At 33.7% G+C, this 22,490-nt stretch overlaps 1 protein-coding gene across 3 annotated transcripts in view; it reads left to right on the forward strand.

Annotated features, from left to right (window-relative positions):
* ADGRB3 (adhesion G protein-coupled receptor B3) overlaps nt 1-22,490 on the forward strand; it is a 909,716-nt gene that overhangs the window by 556,702 nt on the left and 330,524 nt on the right. For all 3 annotated transcript variants that reach the window (XM_074237293.1, XM_074237296.1, XM_074237295.1), the window contains exon 17: nt 434-477. In XM_074237293.1, the coding sequence (XP_074093394.1) occupies nt 434-477 (44 nt within the window). The remainder of the gene's footprint in view (nt 1-433; nt 478-22,490) is intronic.

The following is a 22,490-nucleotide window of genomic DNA, read 5'->3' on the forward strand; positions in this document are numbered from 1 at the left end:
GGAAAACTCCTTCCATGAATACAGAGTTGAAACCTGGAATCTTAGAGGTTTATCTTGAATGTTAAGAGGTTAATTTACTTTCTCATGGTCAGGTAAAGAATACTATTAAAGGCAATACTCAAACCCAGGCCTTTCTAACTGATGCCAGTCCTCTAACCTAATTTCTCCTAATAATTATAGGTTCAAAAAAACCTAAAGTTTAGTAAACTATTAATCTATTTTTTCATTGAAATAATGTTGGAATATTTAGTCTAACTTAAAATGCCAAATTATTTCCATAAAATAAAATAAGGCATAAATTATTGCAATAAGGAAAAGGATTTTTCAAGCACCATACTGCAAGATCATATCCAGTTTTGATTGTTTCTTATAATGCCTTATTTTTAAATTTTATTTACTCAAGTTATATCTAGTTTCTCTTCTCTTTTTATAGGGTACTTTGAATCCTTATTGTGTGCTGTGGGATGACTCAAAAACGTAAGTAACAGCTGTTTTCTTACCTTATTTTGCACTAAATATATTCAAAATCACGCTAAATTATTTGAGCAGCCTGCTAGTCAACAGGAGTGTTTTCAAGTCAGTGGGCTGTATGTTACACCAAAAAAGATAATATTCCCTTTGTTAAATCTGCAGGCAGCATGATAAATATGTTTGTATTGGATGCTACCAGGATATATCTATCCCAGGATAGAGCAGACTTACCAAATGTGTAAATCATGTTCTTTTACAGATTTCAAATGTTTTTTAATCTTTGATAGTTTAGAAATGAAGGGATTATTCTGTTGTCTCAACTTGGTAAATTATTAACTTAAGCATTTTTTAAGATTAAAATGCCAATATGAATGCTTAGCCACTATGTGGACTCTATTATTCAAACCCATACTGTATTTATTTAACTGCAGTATTTTTATTTAATTTAACCAATTGGGCAACCTTTTTCATAGTTTAGTGAGATTACTTTTTACAAATGAGTGGATAAAAATATTTATTGAACTAAATAGCAATCTTTTCGTTTTTTTGTTTAAATTTTCTACTAGAATGCATATGGTCAATTATATATTACTTTATTGGTAATATGAGACCTGAAGTTGCATATGAAATAGATGTTCACTGAGTTATTTGTTTGTTGTTTATTTGCTTATTTATTTGAGCAAATTCTTATCCTAAAATTAGTATTATGTAAATTTGCTTACCTGATCTGCTAGTTCTTTTTTATAATACAAAGAGGTAGCCCTATATGGAGTAGAGATGGCCCACCCCTTCTTTATCCTATTTCCTTTTTCCTGTCATAGAGGAAAGAACTTAAATTTTTATTTAGCATTTTATTTTTTTGCCAGTTACATGTAAAAAATAACTTTTAACATTTATTTTTAACATTTTAAAGTTAAGATTCTCTCCCTTTCTCTCTACCTACTTCCCCTCATTGAGAAGGCAAGCAATTGATATAGGTTATACACATGGAGTCATGCAAAACATTTCCCTATTAGGCATGTTGTAAAAGAAATCAGAACAAAAAAGTCCAAGAAAAATAAAATAAAAAAGCATACTTCAATATATATTCAGATGCCTTCTGTTCTTTCTCTGGGGATAGATAGTATTTTTCTTTGTAAGTTGTCTTGGATCATTGTATTACTGAGAAAGCTATCATTCACAGTTGATCATCTTACAATTGCTATTACTTTATACACAGTACATTTCACTATGCATCAGCTTATGTAAGTCTTTCCAGATTTTTCTGAGAGTATCCTGTTCATCTTTTCGAGAATGGAATTTTTCTGTGACTTTTCCTATCTCTTCTCTAAGGAGTGAGTAAAGATAGGAACTTTTTCTTTGGTCATTAATTTCTCTCTACACATTTTCTTTCCTTTTTTTGAAATTTAATTAGCTACTTTGTTAAAAAAACAATTAGCTTATTTTTTTTAGCTGAGGGGTATTATAAGAGTTATCAGGGTTACAATCCCTTTATTCTAGTTTCTGGAACTTATTTCAGAAGAAAAAGTTATTAATGTAAGAACAGTTGTTTAGAGTTTTCATTTGGGAAAATTCCTAACTTCAGGCTGAGGTCTAGCTCTCTGCTCTAATTTAAATTTTCATTTACCTCTAGGCTCTATGTTTGAGGCAAAATCATAATACAGTAATTGTTTAGGTAAAAGAAATAATCAGAATATATTGTTGTATCTGTTACATTTCTGGGGCTAGGAAGTTAGAAAAAGAAATTTTCCTCATCCCCTTTATTAAACTTCTTTCAAACCTTAAAGGGGTGGATAGATACATCAAGTGACCTCATCTTGACTCTTATGCTTTTAAGATGCCTGTAGGAGCCTGATGGTCTTTCATGATCTTTTCTTTTTCTTTTTTTTCTTCAGAAAGATTTTATTAATTTTGAGTTTTATAATTTTTCCCCCATTCTTTCTTCCCTCCCCCCACTCCCCACGGAAGGCATTCAACAGAAAAACTAACAAGTCTTTACATTTTTTTCCATGGTATACATTGATCTCGGTTGAATGTGATGAGAGAAAAATCATATCCTTAAGGAAGAAAAGCAAAGTATAAGAGATATCAAAATTACATAATAAGATAAGGGTTTTTTTTTTTTCTAAATTGAAAGTAATAGTCTTTGGTCTTTGTTCAAACTCCACAATTCTTTCTCTGTTTACAGATGGTATTCTCCATTGCAGATAGCCCAAAATTATCCCTGGTTGTTGCACTGAAGGAATGAGCAAGTCCATTAAGGTTGATCATCGCCCCTATGTTGCTGATAGGGTGTACAATGTTTTTCTGGTTCTTCTAATCTTGCTCAGCATCAGTTCATGCAAATCTTTCCATCCCTGAATTCCCATCCATCCTAGTTTCTTATACAACAATAGTGTTCCAGGACATACATATACCATAGTTTGTTAAGCCATTCCCCAATTGAAGGACATTTTCTAAATTTCCAATCCTTTGCCACTACAAACAGGGCTGCTATGAACATTTTTGTACAAGTGATGTTTTTACCCTTTTTCATAATCTCTTCAGGATAAAGATCAGTAATGGTAATGCTGGATCAAAGGGTATGTGCAATTCTGTTGCCCTTTGGGCATAATTCCAGAATGCTCTAGTGTCCCAGATTTCCCACATCCTTTCCAACATTGATCATTGTCCTTTCTGGTCATATTGGCTAATCTGAGAGATGTGAGATGGTATCTCAGAGATGCTTTAATTTGCATTTCTCTAATAAATAATGATTTACAACAATTTTTCATATGACTATAGATCACTTTGATTTCCTCATCTATAAATTTCCTTTGTATATCCTTTGACCATTTATCAATTGAGGAATGGCTGTTTTTTTTTTGAAAATTTGACTCAATTCTCTGCATATTTTAGAAATGAGTTCTTTGTCAGAAATACTAGTTGTAAAAATTGTTTCCCAATTTACTACATTTCTTTTGATCTTGGTTACAGTGGTTTTATCTGTGCAAAAAGCTTTTTGATTAAATATAATCAAAATTATCTAGTATGTTTTTAATGATGTTCTCCATCTTTTCCTTGGTCATAAACTGATTTCCTTTTGATAGATCTGACAGGTAAACTACACCTTGATCTTCAAGTTTGCTTATAATAATGTTTTTTATGTCTAAATCCTGTATCCATTTTGATCTTATCTTGGTATAGGGTGTAAGGCATTGGCCTAATCTAAGTTTCTTCCATACTAATTTTCTTCCAATTTCTTCCAATTTTCCAAACAGTTTTTATCCCAATAGCTGGACTCTTTGGGTTTATCAAACAGCAGATTAATATAATCATTTCCTGCTATTGCACCCAATCTATTCCACTGATCTACCACTCTATTTCTTAGCTAATACCAGACAGTTTTGATGACTGATGCTTTATAATATAATTTTATATCTGGTAAGGCTAAGCCACCTTCTTTTGTACTTTTTTTTCACTGAATCCCTGGAAATTCTTGATTTTTTATTTCTCCATATGAATTTACTTACAACTATTTCTAACCCATTAAAGTAATTTTTTGGAATTTTGATTGGTAGGGCACTAAACAGGTAATTTAATTTTGGTAGAATTGTCATTTTTATTATTTTAGCTCAGCCTATCGATGAACAGTTGATGTTTGCCCAGTTATTTAAGTCTGATTTTATTTGTGTGAGAAGTGTTTTGTAATTGTTTTCAAATTGTTTTGAGTCTGTCTTGGCAGATAGACTCCCAGGTATTTTATATTGTCTGAGGTTACTCTGAATGGGATTTCTCTTTCAAGCTCTTTCTGCTGTATCTTGCTACCTATATATATGTATGTATATATATATATATATATATATATATATATATATGTATGTATATATGTATGTATCACAGATTTATGAGGGTTTATTTTATATCCTGTGACTTTCTAATTATTTCTAGTAGTTTTTTTAGATGATTTTTTGAAATTCTCTAAGTGTGCCATCATGTCATGTGCAAAGAGTGAGAGTTTTGTCTCTTCCTTCCCAATTCTAACCTTCAATTTCTTTTTCTTCTCTTATTGCTAAGGCTACTGTTTCTAATACAATATTGAAAAGTAGGGGTGATAATGGGCATCCTTGTTTTTCACCCCTGATCTTATTGGGAGTGCCTCAAGCTTATCCCCTTTGCATATAATGTTTGTTGATGGTTTCAGATAGATACTGCTTATTATTCTAAGGAACAAAACATTTATTCCTACACTCTCCGGTGTTTTTAGTAGGAATAGATGCTGTATTTTGTCAAAAGCTTTTTTAGCATCTATTGATATAATCAAATGATTTCTGATAGGTTTGTTATTGATATAATTAATTATACTAACAGTTTTCCTGATATTGAACCATCCCTGCATCCCTGGAATAAATCCTACTTGGTCATAGTGTCTTATCCTATTGATAACTTGTTGTAATCGATTTGCTAAGATTTTATTTAACATTTTGGCATTAGGGAGATAAGTCTATAATTTTCTTTCTCTGTTTGAACTCTTCCTGTTTTAGGTATCAGCATAATATTGGTGTCATAGAAAGAGTTAGTTAGAGTTCTGTCTTCATCTATTTTTCCAAAGAATTTATATAGAATTGGAACCAGTTGTTCCTTAAATGTTTGATAGAATTCATTTGTGAATCCATCTGGCCCTGGAGGGGTGTTCAATAATGACTTGTTGAATTTCTTTTTCTGAGATAGGGTTGTTTAGGTTTTTAGTTTCCTTTTCACTTGACCTGGGCAACTTATGTTTTTGTAAATATTTGTCCATTGCACTTAGTTTGTCAAATTTATTGGCATGAAGTTGGGCAAAATAATTCTGAATTACTACTTTAATTTCCTCCTCATTGGTGGTGAGTTCACCTTTTTCCTTTACGATACTAGTAACTGAGTTTTCTTCTTTCTTTTTTTTTTGATCAAATTGACCAGAAGTTTATCAATTTTATTAGTTTTTTCATAAAACCAACTCTTGGTTTTATTTATTAATTCAATAGTTTTCTTGCTTTCAGTTTTATTAATTTCTCCTTTAATTTTTAGAATTTCTAATTTGGTAATTAATTGGGAATTTTTTATTTGTTCTTTCTCTAATTTTTTTGGTTGCATATTTAGTTCATTGATTTCCTCTTTTCCTAATTTATTCATGTAAGCATATAAAGATATAATATATCCCCTGACAGCTGCATTGAATTTATCCCATAGGTTTTGGTATGTTGTTTCATTATTCTCATTATCTAGTATGAAATTTTTAATTCTTTCTATAATTTGTTCTTTGATCCACTCATTTTTAAAACTGATTACTTTTGGGACTGTATCTTCCTAGTCCAGTATTGAATATAGTTTTTATTGCATTATGATCTGATAAAGATGTATTCACTATTCACTATTTCTGCTTTTCTGCAGTTGATCATTAGGTTTTCATGCCCTAGTACATGGTCGATTTTTGTGTAAGTGCCATGTGCTGAAGGAAAAAAAAGTATATTCCCTTCTATCCCCATTCATTTTCCTCCATAAGTCTATCATATGTAGGTTTGCTAACAATCTATTTATCTACGTAACTTCCTTCTTGTTTATTTTATGGTTAGACTTGTCTAAATCTGAGAGTAGGAAGTTGAGGTCTCCTACCAGTAGAGTTTTGCTGTCTATGTCTTCCTGTAGCTCTTTCAACTTCTCCTCTAGGAATTTGGATGCTATGCCATTGGGTGCAAACATATTCATTATTGAAATTACTTTATTGTCTATGATAAATTTTAGGAGCATAATTCCTTTGCAGCTGCTTTGTCTGAGATAAGGATTGCTACCCCTGATTTTTTCACTTCAGCTGAAGCAAAATATATTTTGCTCCAAACTTTTACCTTTACTCTATATGTATCTCATATGAAACTCAAATGAGGTTCTTGTAAGCAGCATATTGTAGGATTCTTGTTTTTAATCCACTCTGTTAATCACTTACAGTTTAAGAGAGAGTTCACCCCTTTTCACATTCAAAGCTATAATTATTAACTCTTTATTGCCCTCCATGCTATCTTCCCTGTTTGTATTTTTCCCTTTTTATCCCTTTATCAATATTCCCCACTATTTTGTTTCTGAATACTTCCCCTTCAGTATGTTTGCCCTTCTATATCAACCTCCCTCCCCTTTCTTTCCCCTTTCCCTTTCCCCTCTTTCTTCCCTTCCTTCTGTTAGTTTCCCTTCTTCCCCCCTCCCTGTCCCCTCCCTCCCCTTTCCCCTTTTCCCCTTTTAATACTTGAAAGGTAAGATAAGTTCCTTAACTGAGTGTTTGTGTAAGTTAACTTTAAGCCAAGTCTGATAAGAGGAAGATTCAGATGGTTTTCAGCTCCTCCCTTCTTCCCCTCTATTACAATAGATCTCTCATACCTCTTGATGTATTGAGATTTACCCTACTCAGTCTCCTCCATCTTCCTGTTTCCTTTCTGTCCCCCATTTTAAGGAGGTATTGTTTTTAAATCATTATATCTGTGTCATAGAAAAGTCATGAGTGTCCATTACTTCTGGCTAAGCATATTCTCTCTAATAGAGTTACAATTCCCAAGAGTTATGAGAATTTTTCTCCCAGGAGGGGATATAGTCAGTTTCATCTTATTGGATAGCAGTTTTGTTTTTTCTTTACCTTTTCATGTGTCTCTTGAGACGCCTGTTTGATGTCCAGATTTTCTATTAAGCTCTGCTTTTTTCATCAGGAAATGTTGAAAGCCTTCCATTTTGTTAATTGTCCATCTTTTTTCCCTGGAAGAGAAGGCTCAGCTTTGCTGGGTATTGGATTCTTGGCTGCATTCCAAGCTTCCTTGGTCTTTGGAATATTTCATTCCAGGTCCTTCGATCCCTTAATGTTGATACATCCAGGTCCTGTGTAATCCTTACTGTGGCTCATTGGTATCTAAATTGTTTCTTTCTAGCTGCTTGCAGGATTTTCTTTTTTTTCTCTGATAGTTCTGGAACTTGGCCACAACATTCCTTGGTGTTTTCATTTTAAGATCTCTTTCTGGAGGGGACTGATGTTTTCTTTCAATAATGATTTTTCCCTCTGGTTCCAGGATATCAGGACAGTTTTCCATCACTAAATCCTGTAATATTAAGTCCAGGCTTTTTTCTCTTCAATGTTTTCAGGAAGACTTATAATTCTCAGATTGTCTCTCCTCATTCTATTCTCAAGGTCAATGGTTTTGCTGATGAAGTACTTTACATTTTCTTCTATTTTTTTGATTTTTTGGTTTTGTCTAACAGACTCTTGTTGTCTCATGAAGTCATTAGTTCCCACAGACGCTGTTCTTTTTTTGGAGAAGAATTTTCTTCATTTACCTTTTGCGCTCCTTTTCCGATTGTATTTTTCCAATTCTATTTTTGAAAGAGTTTTCCATTTGACCAATTTAGGTTTTGAGAGAATTATTTTCTTTTTGAATTGTCCAATTGTATTTTCCAATGATTTGTTTTCTTGTTGCAAGGTGTTAATTGTCTTTCCCATATTTTCCACTTGATTTTTAAACTTCCTTATTTCTTCAAGGAAGTCTTTCTGTGCTGGAGACCAGATCATATTCTCCTCAGAGGTTCTAGGTCTCTCTGAGTTAGGGTCTTTTCCTTCTAGTTACTAATTTCTCTATGGACCCTCCGTTCTCTGACCTTTTTTTCATTTTCCTAAGTCCTTATGTTGGGAAGGGGCTGGTTTACAGGGTTTGGTGTTGAGATCCCTAGAGGCTTTACTCACTGGGTTTAGTAACTCCAAGTGGCTGTGTTGGTTGTTTTCTCTGAAGTGTCTGTGACTTTAGTTTGAGGCCCTTTTCCTTAGCCTGGAGGGGGTGGATGAAGCTGTTAAGTACTTTTATCTTTGTCCAATGGTAGGTTTTTGCCCTAGGGCAAGGTAGTTCCTCTCCTATTAACAGTTAATGGAGGTCTGCTGCTCTTAGCCTGGGGCAGAGGTGGGCTGTAATTGTGTTTGTTCTGCCTCAACCTCTGCAGGTAAACTCCAGATTGTCAGTGCCAGAACCAATGCCTTTGCTCCCTAGTTGCCCCTGGGGCTGATCAGGCTTGCCCCACTTTTAGGCTTCCAGGCTCTAGTCCACCCCACTTATCAGGGTAGTTGAGCTCTCAGGTTCTGACCCTGCCCTGTGTTCCTGGCACAGTCCACCCACTATCCCAGAGGACAAAACTTGAGGTAGATCTTCTTCTCCTAGTTTCTCTTTCTGTGTTTTGTAGATTGGATTTCTGTTAAGAAATTTGTTTCATATTATATATGAGGGAGAAACAGGAGAGAAGATCAGGAGACTAGCATTGGGCCTGTCTTCTCTCTGCCAATTTTGGCCAGTTTTGATTGATCTTTTCCTTTTCTACCTTTTCTTTTTTTCTTTTAATTCTCTTTCTGGATTAGCTTCTTAAATCTTGAATGGGGTTTGGTAATGCTATCTCCTTTCTGCTGTTGCCATTCAGCTCTTGCATTTCCCAGTTTTTCTTCTTGAGTTCCTATATCTGGAAGACTGATTATCACCTTAAGAACTCCTAGGCATGACTCAAGACCACCTTCCAGCTTAAAGATAATAAGAATACTTAATCAATCCCTAGGTTAAAAGGAATGTTTGTTCCTTTGAACTAGCAATCCCAGGCTTTCATTTAGTTCTCATATTCCTATTTCAAAGCAGGCTTCAGTCTATAGGACATGGCACCAATACTTCAACTTAATATTTATGGGAAATGGCAGTTGGTTGTTCTTGTTTTCTATTTAATGAAATTACTATTAAAAAAATTGATACTGTCCACCTGCCATAAGCACTACACTTACTATATTTGAGGAATTTAATTGAAAGCCATTTTGTTGGGGGATTTTTTGATAACTAGGTATAAAATATATACTTAGGGTCTAGTATTTAATAAATATACTTCCTGTAGTTTTTAATCCTTTCAAAACATACTAAAATGATGTAGCTTCCCTCCCCTGCAAATGAGATTTATTTACTGAATATTTGCATAAAAGTGTTTCAGATATGGACTGCCTCCTCTATGTCTATGAAAATAATTCGAAGACTTCTATAGAAAATTTGAGAATATGTACATTAGTAAACATTTATGTAAAATTTCCAAAAAATAATGTATTGCTTATGTGACATGCTCTGTATGATTATAAATTCTCTCTCCCTCTCTCTTTCCCCACTGCTTTTCCCTTGAGATCTATTTCTCTACTGGGATTGGAATAGTACCTTAGAATGTTAGATATCAGATATACATTTAAGATTGATTTTCATGTCAAGACCATCAATCTCCAGTGGTCAACTAAACCATAATCAGGCCAGTTTCCCACAGACTTTTGCTTCTGACACCAAAACTGAACTGCTTGCCTCTCTTTGTATTTCCCTGTTTTCATGCCTCTCTTCCATCTAAACCTGTGATTTTATCAGGGTAGGGAGATCCCATCAATAGAGATCAGCAACTAATGTGTAATATTTAACTTTATAGAGTTGTCTAGAGCACTGAAAGTTGAAGTGACTTATTCAGTCACATCTTCCTGATTCCAAGGACTATTTTCTTTCCCATTATGTCCTGCTGCCTCTCACCTTTTACTATTTTTGAAAACTTCTTTGTCTGCTGTAGCTTCACTCTTGTACTTTCCTGATCCCTGAGTCAGTTCAGCTCCCCAGATTCAGAGATACAGAAAATTCAAACTACCATATCTCTCCTCATTTCAACACTTAGTTCCCTCATCCCCTCATCCTCTTCTGACTCTTTTCCCCACATATGCAAGATGCTGAGTAGATTTCTGTTAGGAGATGATTAACAAAGTTAAATAAAATATAAAATTCAAAAGATAATTGTAGTGCAAAAGATAATTTAAAAGTAAATCACTCAGTCCTAGACTGTGGTCCTTTATTTTTAAATCTTTCTCTTTCACGATGTAGTTCCTGAGACTAACTTGGTTATGATTTTCATAACTCTAATCCTTTAATGTGCCCTTGAAGAGAATGATTCCAGAAAGAGGTTCGTTTTTCAGGTTCCATTAAAAGGAAACCTAGAATTCTAACAATGAACCAAATCATTAGAGTTCCTCCTAGGGCAAAATGCTTCTACAGATCAAATAATAAATCCAGAGCTCAGAGGTCTGAAATATGTCCATGATTCTATCCCAGAAAAATTAAAGAAGAATGAAAAGGATTTGTTTCTGCAAAAACTTTTTGATATTAGTTCTTTTGAGGTGGCAAAGAATTAGAAACTAAAGCTTGCATATAATTTGGGGAATGGCTGAACAAGTTATAGTATATGTATATAATGGGCTATTATTGTGCTATAAAAATAATAAAGGCGACAGCTTCAGAAAAATATAGGAAACTCTATACAAACTGATGCAGAGTAACCTGTACAGAAACAACAGTTTTGGAAAAACAAAAACTTGAAAACACTGAAGATCCCTGATGAATACATCTTCAGTCATACTTCTTCAGTCATTTTCAGTTGTGTTCAATTCTTTATGACTCCATTTGAGGTTTTCTTGGCAAAGATCTGCAGTAATTTACCATTTACTTCTCCAGTTCATTTTATAGCTGAAAAAACTGAAATAAATAGGGATAAGTAGGGGCAGATAGGTGGCACAGTGGATAGAGCACTGGCCCTGGAGTCAGGAGTACCTGAGTTCAAATCCAGCCTCAGACACTTAATAATTACCTAGCTGTGTGGCCTTAGGTAAGCCACTTAACCCCATTTGCCTTGCAAAAAAAAAAAAAACCTAAAAATACCAATAGGGATAAATGACTTGCCAAGGGTAACGCACACAGCTAACAAGTATCTGAGACCAGATCGGAACTCAGGAAGATGATCCTTCCTGATTCCATGCCCAGTACTCTTTCCATTGTGTCACATAGTAGCTCAGATCAACACATTGAAAAACTGCAATTCCAGAGTACCCATGATGAGCCAGAGCTCATCCATCTCACCTCCTGATATTATGTACAGACTGTCACTTTTTGAGGCAGGACATAGTCAATATGAAAATTTGTTTTAAATGACTATAAATGATTATAACACAGGTTTTGTTTTTCTTTCTTCATTAAGGGGAGGGAGAGAAGGTGGATTTTTGAAAATAAAATGAAATATAATTTTTAAAAAATATAATGACTTTTTTTTGAAGAGGTATTGCACCACCTAGCCACCCAGAGGAGGGCTAGTATGGATAAAAGCAGTAATAAAGTTCTTATACATAGTTGCCCACCCCCCCACAACAGCCCCATAAACAATAGTAAGTAATCACAGGTGTGTTTTGGAGATGATAGATTTTCTTGTGGTTTTGAACTTAAGTTGCATTAGAACCTTAGTCAATAACATACTTTTATTCATTTACTACTTTATTCATTACCTAAAAATAATTTTTAGAAACTGATTTTGTGTACATTACTGGACTAGGTACTGAGAGACATAAATAATTTAGATCTTTAGGTTTACCTGCTAATTTATATCCATATATGTATATATATATATATATATATATATATATATATATATATATATATGCAAAATATGCATTCTGGAGATTTATCTTTGTCTCTCTGGAATTCAGTAAAGTACATGGCACATATTAGGTGCTTCATATTCATTTATTTGAATTGAATTGAATAGGAAAAAAATTAAAAAGCAATGCCTCTTCCTAGGTATTATGGGAAGAATGTTTTGGACATGTCAGTAAAAGATACATCTCCTTTTGGTTCCTACAATTCTTATTACCTGCAAAATCAAGGCTACTGTCTTTTTTCCTGTGATGGTAGTGGTGGAGGTAAGGGACAAAGTAAAAGGTCAAAGGATATATTTCTTTTTTCTACAGCTGCTAACTTTGAGGTGAAATTTTTATTTAATGGTACCCACCTTGCCTAAGCGGGTAGACATAGACCATCTTGGCAACACCTTTTGAACAGATAAAATAGTACCTTGTTGAAGCACTCAATTGTCAGAAGTCCATGGGATTTCAAAGGAGAACACATAGAGGTCAACCATTAGAAGACTTTTCACTATAATCATCCACACAGTCTTTACCAATAACCCCACAGGACTTTGGTAATAAGCACCAATTACCCATCTTGAGATTTCCAATATTTAAGAAATGGATTATAGGACTAAGCTATAGAGACTTCAGTGATCATCAGTGATCATATATAGATCTAAATATAAATCTGGATTGTACCTAAAGGGCATTCATTTTCTATATGAAGTAACCAAGGCTTAGGGAAGTCAAGTGACTGCATAAGATGATCATCTTTAATATTATTATTGCTTTTGTTATTGTTAATAAAGCACTTTTATAGTTCTTTAAGGGTTGTAATGTACTTTACATATGCTATATCAATTAATCCTGACAAGTACCCTATGAAGTATGTGTTATTAATATGCCCAGTTTTTAAAGACGAGGAGACTTAGGCTGAGTGAGGTTGTTTACTTGCCAAGAGGCAGCAAAGTTTATTTAATCTGAATCAGCATTTGAACTCAGGTCTTTCTGCTTGATCTACTACACTTTTCAGTTTATAAATCAGTAAAAATCTTTATCTAATACAGTGCTTTACACCAAGATAGAGGCATCAAGTTCTTTCACTTTCTTTTGTACCACATAGCATCTCAAAATTTGTTCCAGAGATGGAATATAATTTATCTGATTTTTTAACTATGGAGTTGACCCTGAGAGAGAATATCTGGTATTTCACATAGTACCCTAAATCCAGTGAGTCAGTCAACTGTAAATCAATAAGCATTTATTAAGCACTTATGTTCAAGATAGGTGTCTAAGTGTTAGGAATAGAAACATAAGCACAAAGTGGGAGGTAGCTCCTGCTATCAAAGAACTTACATTCTAAAAGACAATGAAAATACATTAAAAGAAGTAAAAAAGAGAGCATAAAGAAAGAAGGTATGAAGGATGTGAGCATGATGTAGGAGTCTAGATTTCACTCTGTTGAAAAATGAAGAACTTGATGTCTCCTGTTTCTCTACTTTTCACTTGTAGTTCCTTCATGCCTCTAATTCTTAGAATTCTTGATTCTCTTCAAGATTTAGCTCTATTATAAAAACTTTTCTGATTCCATTTCCATACCACATGCTCATATACTGGGAAATGATATGGATGGATCACATAAATGAGAGTAAGAAGCAACAGGTCCGGGTGTCAAAGATAATAATACTAGACTTGGACTATTTCTCTATTGCTTCTAACTCTCATTATGTGACTAACTCAGAAGAAGAAAGACCTTTTCTCTGTCCCTTGTTCTTAAAGGATTAAAATAATAAATTTCTAGAGATTTGTTTTTTGGAAGTCTTTTATGTGTGAGTTTTTATTTGTATTTTACAGATTAAGGTAGTCTTAAGACAAAGTACATAAATATTACTGGTCAATTACATTGTAATAACTTGTTTGGATAGAATTTTAATTTCTGTTTTATAGCACTGAAAATACAGCCTTCTAAATTGTCTTCAGTGGGTGATGAAATCTTCAAGGTAAAATTCCAAACATTTATTAAATTGCTATGATACAGTAAGATTAAATCTTAAATTATAAAAATAATTGTCCAGGAGGTTACATAAGCTAACTTCACTAGATTTTCCCTTATTTCTAGATTTTCTTTAATATTATAGAAAGAATCAAATATTTAAAAAGATTTTCTTTCTATATTATCCCCTCACACAAAAGCATAGAACACTATGATGTCTGAAAAATCAAAACCCCAAAGGGCAATGGGAAAGTAAAAGGTGTATATATATATATATATATATATATATAAATATATGTATGGATACATATATATAAGATATGTATGCCGATGGACTCTATTACCAATTATTGTTACTATATTACCAATTATGGTATGCATAAGAAGAGACATAAGAGCATTATCAAATAGCCAGACTCAGAGGTGATCTAGTTGTGTAGCAAGAGGGATTACAGATGGAGATCACATACCATGCTAATATCCAAAAAATAATAAGAAAAACATAGTACAATAGGTGGGTCCTCTATAAAAGAATTTTAGAAAGGCACAGACAAGGATTGTGAATAATAATAATAATATGGGATTACATTATCTACTAATAGATAGAAGATGATTAATGTTAAGACTATGAATCTATTAAAATAATTGACAAGGTATCTTTAAAATCTTACTTCTTATTTGTAATTAGAAGACTGAGTTTTGTAATATTCTAAAGCAACACTAAGGATAAAACCGTGTTACATTCTACCTTGAAGTTTGTTTCCAGTATGGCAGGATGTCATCCATTTACACCCACAGCAACCATTTCCTTCTATGATTCGTCAGATGATCATGAAACACTGAATCATGCTTTCTGAATCTTACATCTCAATTCACACAACGAAAAATGCCAAGATTATCTCTTCAACTTTTCAGAATTCCCTCTCCTTGCAAAAGTATCCCAAAATTGGCAGTTTTACGAACTTCTAAAATAAAGCTTGTAGAAGTCTGTCTTCCTTCTGTAGAAGTAAAATGTTCATATACTAGTCAGAGGATAATACTGGCCTAAAACCAACTATTGTGTGTAACTTAGATTCCTAGTGTAATATTTGCTACATTTCTAGAGAAATATATCAATTTAATAGAAATGAAAATAGCAATAGAAGTTTTTATTTCCATAGAAAACAGAAAAAATATATTCAAATGAATTCAAACTTTTGTTTCTACTTGTCTGCCCTATAGTGAAAATTAGGTTTAAATGGTAATACTACTATACCCCTGACCATATGAAATAAGAAATAAATTATGCTTCAAAATTCCTCTTATTCTTTCATACTTTGTTTTGCATTCTTACTGTTTTATTTTGGAAAAGTGCTGTTGTAGTTGTGTGTGGTTGTGTGCACACACATTGATTTCTATTTGTTTTAGTGTGTATATGAGAGAAGAGTCAAGGCTTCGGGGAAGAGGTAGCTTCCAAAGAAGTCCTGAATTGATAGTGTTATGTGGCTATGTATTTTTTATCTAAGAAACTTGATACAGTATCTCTAGTAGGTTAGGGGGAACTCTCTCTAATGAACTTAAAGGATTGAAATAAAGGACTTCAAGGGTGAGGGGTATGAATGGCTTGCATATAGAGGTTGTACCAAAATCAATAGAATATTATATAAGAAAGGTCTTTAATATTTTAAAGGACTAATTATGTCTATTTTGCTAAGTAGATAATGACCAAGGTAAAGACTTATATATGGCATAGATATTCTGAGGGGCAAGGGAGATAATGTATTCTAATGCTTTGTTCACCAATTGATGGTACTAGAGCTAGTATATTCAGAATTACTTAATATCAGCAAATACTGTCGGTATATATATATATATATATATAATGAAGCAATGTGAGATATGCTAAATTTAATCACCAGATGGTGCTACTAGCCACTTGCTAGGGAGTTCCATGCTCATTTTGATGGTTTGCTAAAGTCATGCATGGATTTGATTCTGAATTTTCCCTGAAGAGAAGCAGAAAAAAAAGGGCCCATGGGAATGATTTTCAAGCATACTCCATATAGAATCATGTATAGCAAGTCTAAGATTTTCTACCTCTCCACCCAGCCTTTCAATGGGTGTTGGGGAAGAATCTCTGGTCCTACAGAGGAGATTGAATTTGTGGATTACTTGAGTTCCTTTCAGTAGTGATTGTCACCTTTTCTTTCTTTCCTCCCTCCTTCCCTCCTTCCTTCCCTCCCTCCTTCCCTCCTTCCTTCCTTCCTTCCTTCCTTCCTTCCTTCCTTCCTTCCTTCCTTCCTTCTTCCCTCCCTTCCTCCTTTCCTTTCTTCCTCCCATGCCTCTTTCCTCCCTTCGTTCCTTCTTTCTTTCTTTTTTCTTTCTTTCTTTCTTTCTTTCTTTCTTTCTTTCTTTCATTCATTCATTCAATAGTATTCCCTTTTACTGCACACTTAGCAAATGGACTTGGATTAGGAAAAGGGTTTGAGTCCTGATGGAAGCCTGATTCATGCAGTGTTTTTGCTGCTCAGCATCATATCAATAAGTAATTACACTATACTTAATAGTGAGATGACAACATAAAATAATAAAAAACAAATAGATGACAAGTATAACAAGAATTCAAGTTTACAGCAACAGCAACAATCTTCTGCAGCAGGATTTAAGCTGAGCCAGAGAATCTAGGAGGTAGAGGTGAAGAGGGACAACATTTCAACCGCTGGAACCAATTGGTGCAATGGCACAAAGTTCTAAGGTAAGGAACAGCAAGTTTTCCAGTGTTAGCTAGATTATAAGTGTCCAGTTATTTTCATATTGTCTTCCACATTGGAATTTTTTGTCTTTTTTATCTCTACACACAATGTCTGATACATATTGAGTATACTGAAATACTGTTTATTAACTGATTGTTGGATCTCACATTTTTACATGTTCTTCTATCTGTCTTCCTGAAAGATGAGAGTTTTTGAAGGCTCCTATCTCCTGACATCTTCCTTCCTTATTGACCTGAACATAGAACCGTCTAAAACAAATTATACCCTCATATAAATAAGGGTCCGATCATATGGTTTCTGAGATCCCTTCTAATTTTGACAAAATATGTTACCATGAGAACAAAGATGGCAATACATAGTGGTAGTTTGCACACTAAGTGAAAAGAAGATGGTTTTTATCAAATATTGACATGAAAATATCAATAAGAAGCTTACAACTTTATAAATAGAGAATAAATCAACTGGATGATTTATTTTTCATTGAAGGTCCATCTTCATTCAGTAAAATTGGAGTAAATAGTCCATCATCTTCAGTTGTAAGTTAGAAGTCTTCAAATGAATTGGAAGTTAGAATTTTTTTTAAAAAAATAGGAGGTATTTAGATGTTTTTCTAAGCTAAGATATTATCTATGGTTTCTGGGCTCCTAAGCTACTTAAATCTGGAAAGGGTCAATTTTTGGAGGGCTCCTGATATGAAATTTTGAATACATTTTCCTATAAGATTACTGTATTATTAGTTTTATGTAATTTTTCTTTGTATAGAGAGAATGCTCTAAAAAGTAGGTCATCAATTATTAATTATTGTAATATAGACAAATATCTTAATTTTTTAAGGACTGATGTCATTGGTTCTTAAAGTATGTGAAGGGGAATAAAGTATAAAATAACTGAATATGTAGTAAGGGGCCAGGTTATGAAGGGCTTTCAAAGCCAAACAAGTTTTATTTGATCCTGGAGGTAATAGGGAACTAATGGAATATATTGAATAGGAAGAGTAATGTAATCAGACCTGCACTTTTGGAAGATCACTTGTTCACTTTCTGTGGATATTTTTTCTAACAATGCAACCATATCCCTTCCAAGTGACTCTCCTTCATGTTTTCTTACATGGAAATCTACCAAATGTGCTAGGGCCAAATCTATCCTTTTGACATCTAAAAAATCCCAATGTTATAAATTATAATGATATTGAAAGCAGATATTGAAACTAAAGAGAGAGTTGGGAAGTCCTAGAAAAATTCTCAATAATTTGCTTCACCATCATGTTCCTTTTATTATCTCTATCAGATACTCCACAATCGTCTTGTATATTGCCCATTTCCCATTTCCCATTTCCCATTCTCCTTCTCTTTCCTTACCGTCTTCCCCCACGAAGTCATGAGGCCAATTTTCAAAGTACTTACTTAAACTAAGTGCTTTGGATCAATAACAACAGATCTGGGAGTTCCTCCAACACTTTTCTATCCCTTCAAATCTGCATTGAGGGTCCTGGGATGATCTCAAGAGAGTTTTTGATGAGATTCTCAAAATTAGATTGGCTAAAACATTAATGTGCATATTGATAGCAATAGTCATGAACAGGCAAGTAGCATTCAGCCAATGGAAAATTCCTTTCACTTTCTCATGATGCCATTTTTTTTTTGCAAAGGTCTAAGCTTAAAATTTAAGGAGAATATATGCCAGATGATTTTCCTAGGACTTTCTTCTGTGTTTAGGTCTGTTTTGTTGTGCCTATTGTTATCTTTAAATGGCAGGCTAAATTTCAACATTCTTTTCTTCTATCCCATAAACCACCAATTGGACCTTTCTCTCTTTATGTTCAATTTGCAATTTCCTTTTCTTATTTTAAGCTTTAGCACTGCCCACTGAATACCACAATAGATAACTATTTTACTACTTTGGTGTTTACAGACTAATGATATTTAAAGATAAATAACATATCCCTATTTTAGTCACTGATTAGCCAATGGATACACTATTTATTAATGAAACCACTTTTCCAAACTCTTTGTTAATGTTGTTGTTCTCTGAACTAGCTCTAATGTGCTGAAGTTCGAATAAATTTGATAGCTGTGGGATAAATGTTAATAAGATCATTTTGAAATTAGGCAGTAAGCACAAGGGAATGGATGGCCTACCTGGGGTGCTTAGCAAAAGATAGCAGAAGTAGGAAAATCTTCCAGTAGCCCTGCATTTGAATTTGAGTCAAGCCATGTGAAATCTTACTGATTTCCCATTATCATAACTTATATCATCCTTAGGGGAATTAATTTTCAAGTATGATAGAATAAAGCTTGTATATACATACATATATATATATATATATATATATATATATATATATATATGTATCAAGGATGGAGAAAAAGATGTTCAGATCCTGTAGTAATTATGAAAAGCACAAGGGAATGGATGGCCTACCTTAGTGCTTAGTGCTTAGCATTTGTGAAATAGCAGAACAGTAGTGTAACCCATCTAAGATCTAGGGAGACTTGATCTGCTAAAAATTTTTTTTTTGTGTCTCCAGAATAGATGAGTCAGAACTTTGTCCTTAATTATCAATAAAAAGTGTTATCAGAGTGAAATATTGATAAACTATTGCCACAGTATTGGGAAAAAGACACTTTGCAAAGCAGAAAATATAAGACACTGTGAGACAAGCAGTGAAGACAGAACTGGAATTGAAATTAGAAAAAAAATAATCTGAGTTCAAATCCTGCCTCAAACATTTAGTGATTATACAAACCTGGATAAGTAATTTATCTTCTTTCTGCCTCAGTGTTCTCATCTATCAAATGAAGATAAGAATGACACCTACTTCACAGTATTGTTATGATCAATAAAATTAAATAACATAATTCAACTGCTTTGCAAATCTTAAAGAGCTATGTAAATGTTTATAGTTGTTGTTGTTATATCATCCCCCCTCCATAATTATTAAAAGGGAACAGGATCATAGAGAAGAGAAAATAGGAGCAGGACCCTGAAGGAGAGAAATTTGAATGCTCACCTAAAAATGACAAATCCTGAGGGAAATCATTGAGCCATAGACAAAGTAGAGATCCATGATGACTGAGAAAGGCATTTGGAAATGAGAGGCAGGCACATGTAAGAGGCCTCAGTCAGTTATACAAGTTTGAGGAGAGAGACTTCAGTTAGAACAAAGAAGACAGCAGATAGAGTGAATGAAATATGGGACTCAGATTCAGAAAGATTTATGTTCATGCTCCGATACTCTATGTCACCAGCTGTGTCATGAGCAAGTCACTTGACTTCTCTGAACCACAATGTCTTCATGTATAGGATCAAATGATATGAAGTGTTTTATAAAACTTAAAGCACAATGTAAATGTCAGTTATTTTTATTTGGTGGGATATGCTATGCAGAAGTGCTTTGAAGGCAAAGGGGTTGTGGGAGATAGAGGGATAGATCACAGAATATTGTGGGTCTTTGTTCTCTTTTCTGTATTGTTTGTATAATAAAACTATTTCTTGTATGTTATGACTAGTACTTTCAGGGGCTAAATTGTTGAACTGCTCATGTCAAAGGTTCTGTCTAGTCAGCTCTGAGTTCAGAAGTAAAAAAAGTACCCACCAAAGGAGACCCTAGACCCTTCCTATTATAGATGTCATGAGCATAAGTCTTAGTGACTTTTTACCATCAAAATCTAATGCTGAAAATATATGTATATATGTATTATGCCAGGAAGACATAGGTATTTACTCAAAATATTTTGGACTGATTCTTCTTATTATCTCAATTCCCTTCATTTTCACTTATATTATTATTATGATATTTCAATCAATCAACAAACATATATAAGGACTTTGATCTAGGTTCTATTAAACACTAAGTTTACAAAGTCACAAGAGTAATGGTGCCTCTTCTGAAGAAGGTGGCATGGTGGATAGAGTGCTGGGCCTGAAGTCAAAAAGATCTGAGTTCAAATATAGCCTCATATACCTACCCTGTACAAGTCACTTTAACCTTTATATATCTCAGTTTCCCCAACTGTAGAATGAGGATAGCAATACACCTACCTTGAAGTGTTGTTGTGAGAATCAAAGAAGGTAATTATTGTAAAGTATTTATCATCTGGCATATAGTAGGCCCTTAATAAATGCTGATTCTCTTCTCTTATAAGGAACATTATTGAGATTGTGTTTTTGGCAACTATTAAGCATATTTGTCTGCCTGAGTTCATCAAAATTCCAAAGTAATATACTCCAGACTTAGAAGCTAAATTGTAGGGACTTAGATGGTGCTACTATAGATCTCTCTCATTGAATGACTAACTCTAACTCCAAGGAAAAAAATTAGAACGAATGATCCTTCAGTTTTCTTCCAGTTGTTTGTATCCTGGGTACATGTGCTTGTTCTTTCCTGAACTTATCATTTCACTGTTACTCATATAATACTGGGAATGTCCTTTTATTCTTTCTTTTTTTAAATTTTATTTATTTAAGGCAATGGGGTTAAATAACTTGCCCAAGGTCTCACAGTTAAGCAATTTAATTGTCTGAGATTGGATTTGAACTCAGGTCCTTTCTACTTCGGGGTTGGCACTCTATCCCCTGGACCACTTAGCTGCTCTCCCTCCTCCACCCCAGGCATATTCTTTCTAAGCTATAACTAAAGATATAAAGATATTCAGACAGGTTTCAGGTATGTTTAAGGAGATAAAACTATCTGGCCTAACATCATTTTCTTGTCTTGCATTTGAACATTCTATAACCTTTTGTATTATGGACTGGCCCTTACTATTTTAATAGGATTTTCATTGGTTCTCTTTTCTCTCTGTTTACTTCTTTTGCGTTCTTTTTACTAATGCACAATCTTCTTGCCATCTCTTAAACTGTTACCAGAGCTTCAATACTTGAACACATTGACTTCTCTTTTCTCACCCTTCATGATTTCCTTTACCTCCTAGTCTTTAATTATCATTTCTATGTAGATAATTTCCAAGTTTGTTTCTTATCCCCTGATATACTCCATGAATTCTAGCCCTATATTTCCAACTAGTGGTTAGATATTCTTCTAGACCCTAAAAATCTACATGTCTCAAACTGAAATCATCATCATTTCTCTCTTAACCCTGCCTCCCAACTTCTATGTTTATGTTAGTATATATTAATGCAGAGTAACTTTGGATACTCATTGAAATAGTTAACAGTTTTACAACTTTGAGGTCAACTTTGATTCTTCCATCTCCCTCAGCAAAGACATCTAATAGTATCTGTGAAATCTATAGCAGCTATCCTGTACTATCCCTTTGCTCATTTTTCACAGCTATTATTCTAGTTCAAATCTCCAAATAGTATTCCTACTTTCAACTTTACAATATATCCTGTACATGGTAATCTCTTCACAGATCACTTTGATCATGCTACTCATTTGTCCAAACATCTTCAGATATATACCCTTTGCCTAAAAAACACACTATAAACATCTGACATTTACATCTTCTACAATCTGACTTCCAGCCTAAATTCCAGATATTTCATTCAACTCAGCAGACATTAGCTATCTACTCTGTGCCAACCACAAGTAGTTTGTATTCTATTGAGAAAAGTCTGATTTCATGCTATTCATCTTCACATATCATGTGTTTGAAGAGTATTGATTTCTTTTCACATTCTACTCTCTCCCTTCTTTGTGCCACTGGTCATACTATCTGCATGTCAGAAACAAATCATACTCCAACTTAATCTCTTATAATTACTCACTTCCTTGGAGGTAAAATGAAGGATCTAGGTGCTCTAGGAAACTTCTGAAATCTATCAAAAGGGTCACACA

The sequence above is a fragment of the Macrotis lagotis genome, chromosome 5 (assembly GCF_037893015.1).
Source record: "Macrotis lagotis isolate mMagLag1 chromosome 5, bilby.v1.9.chrom.fasta, whole genome shotgun sequence".
NCBI lineage: Eukaryota > Metazoa > Chordata > Mammalia > Peramelemorphia > Peramelidae > Macrotis > Macrotis lagotis.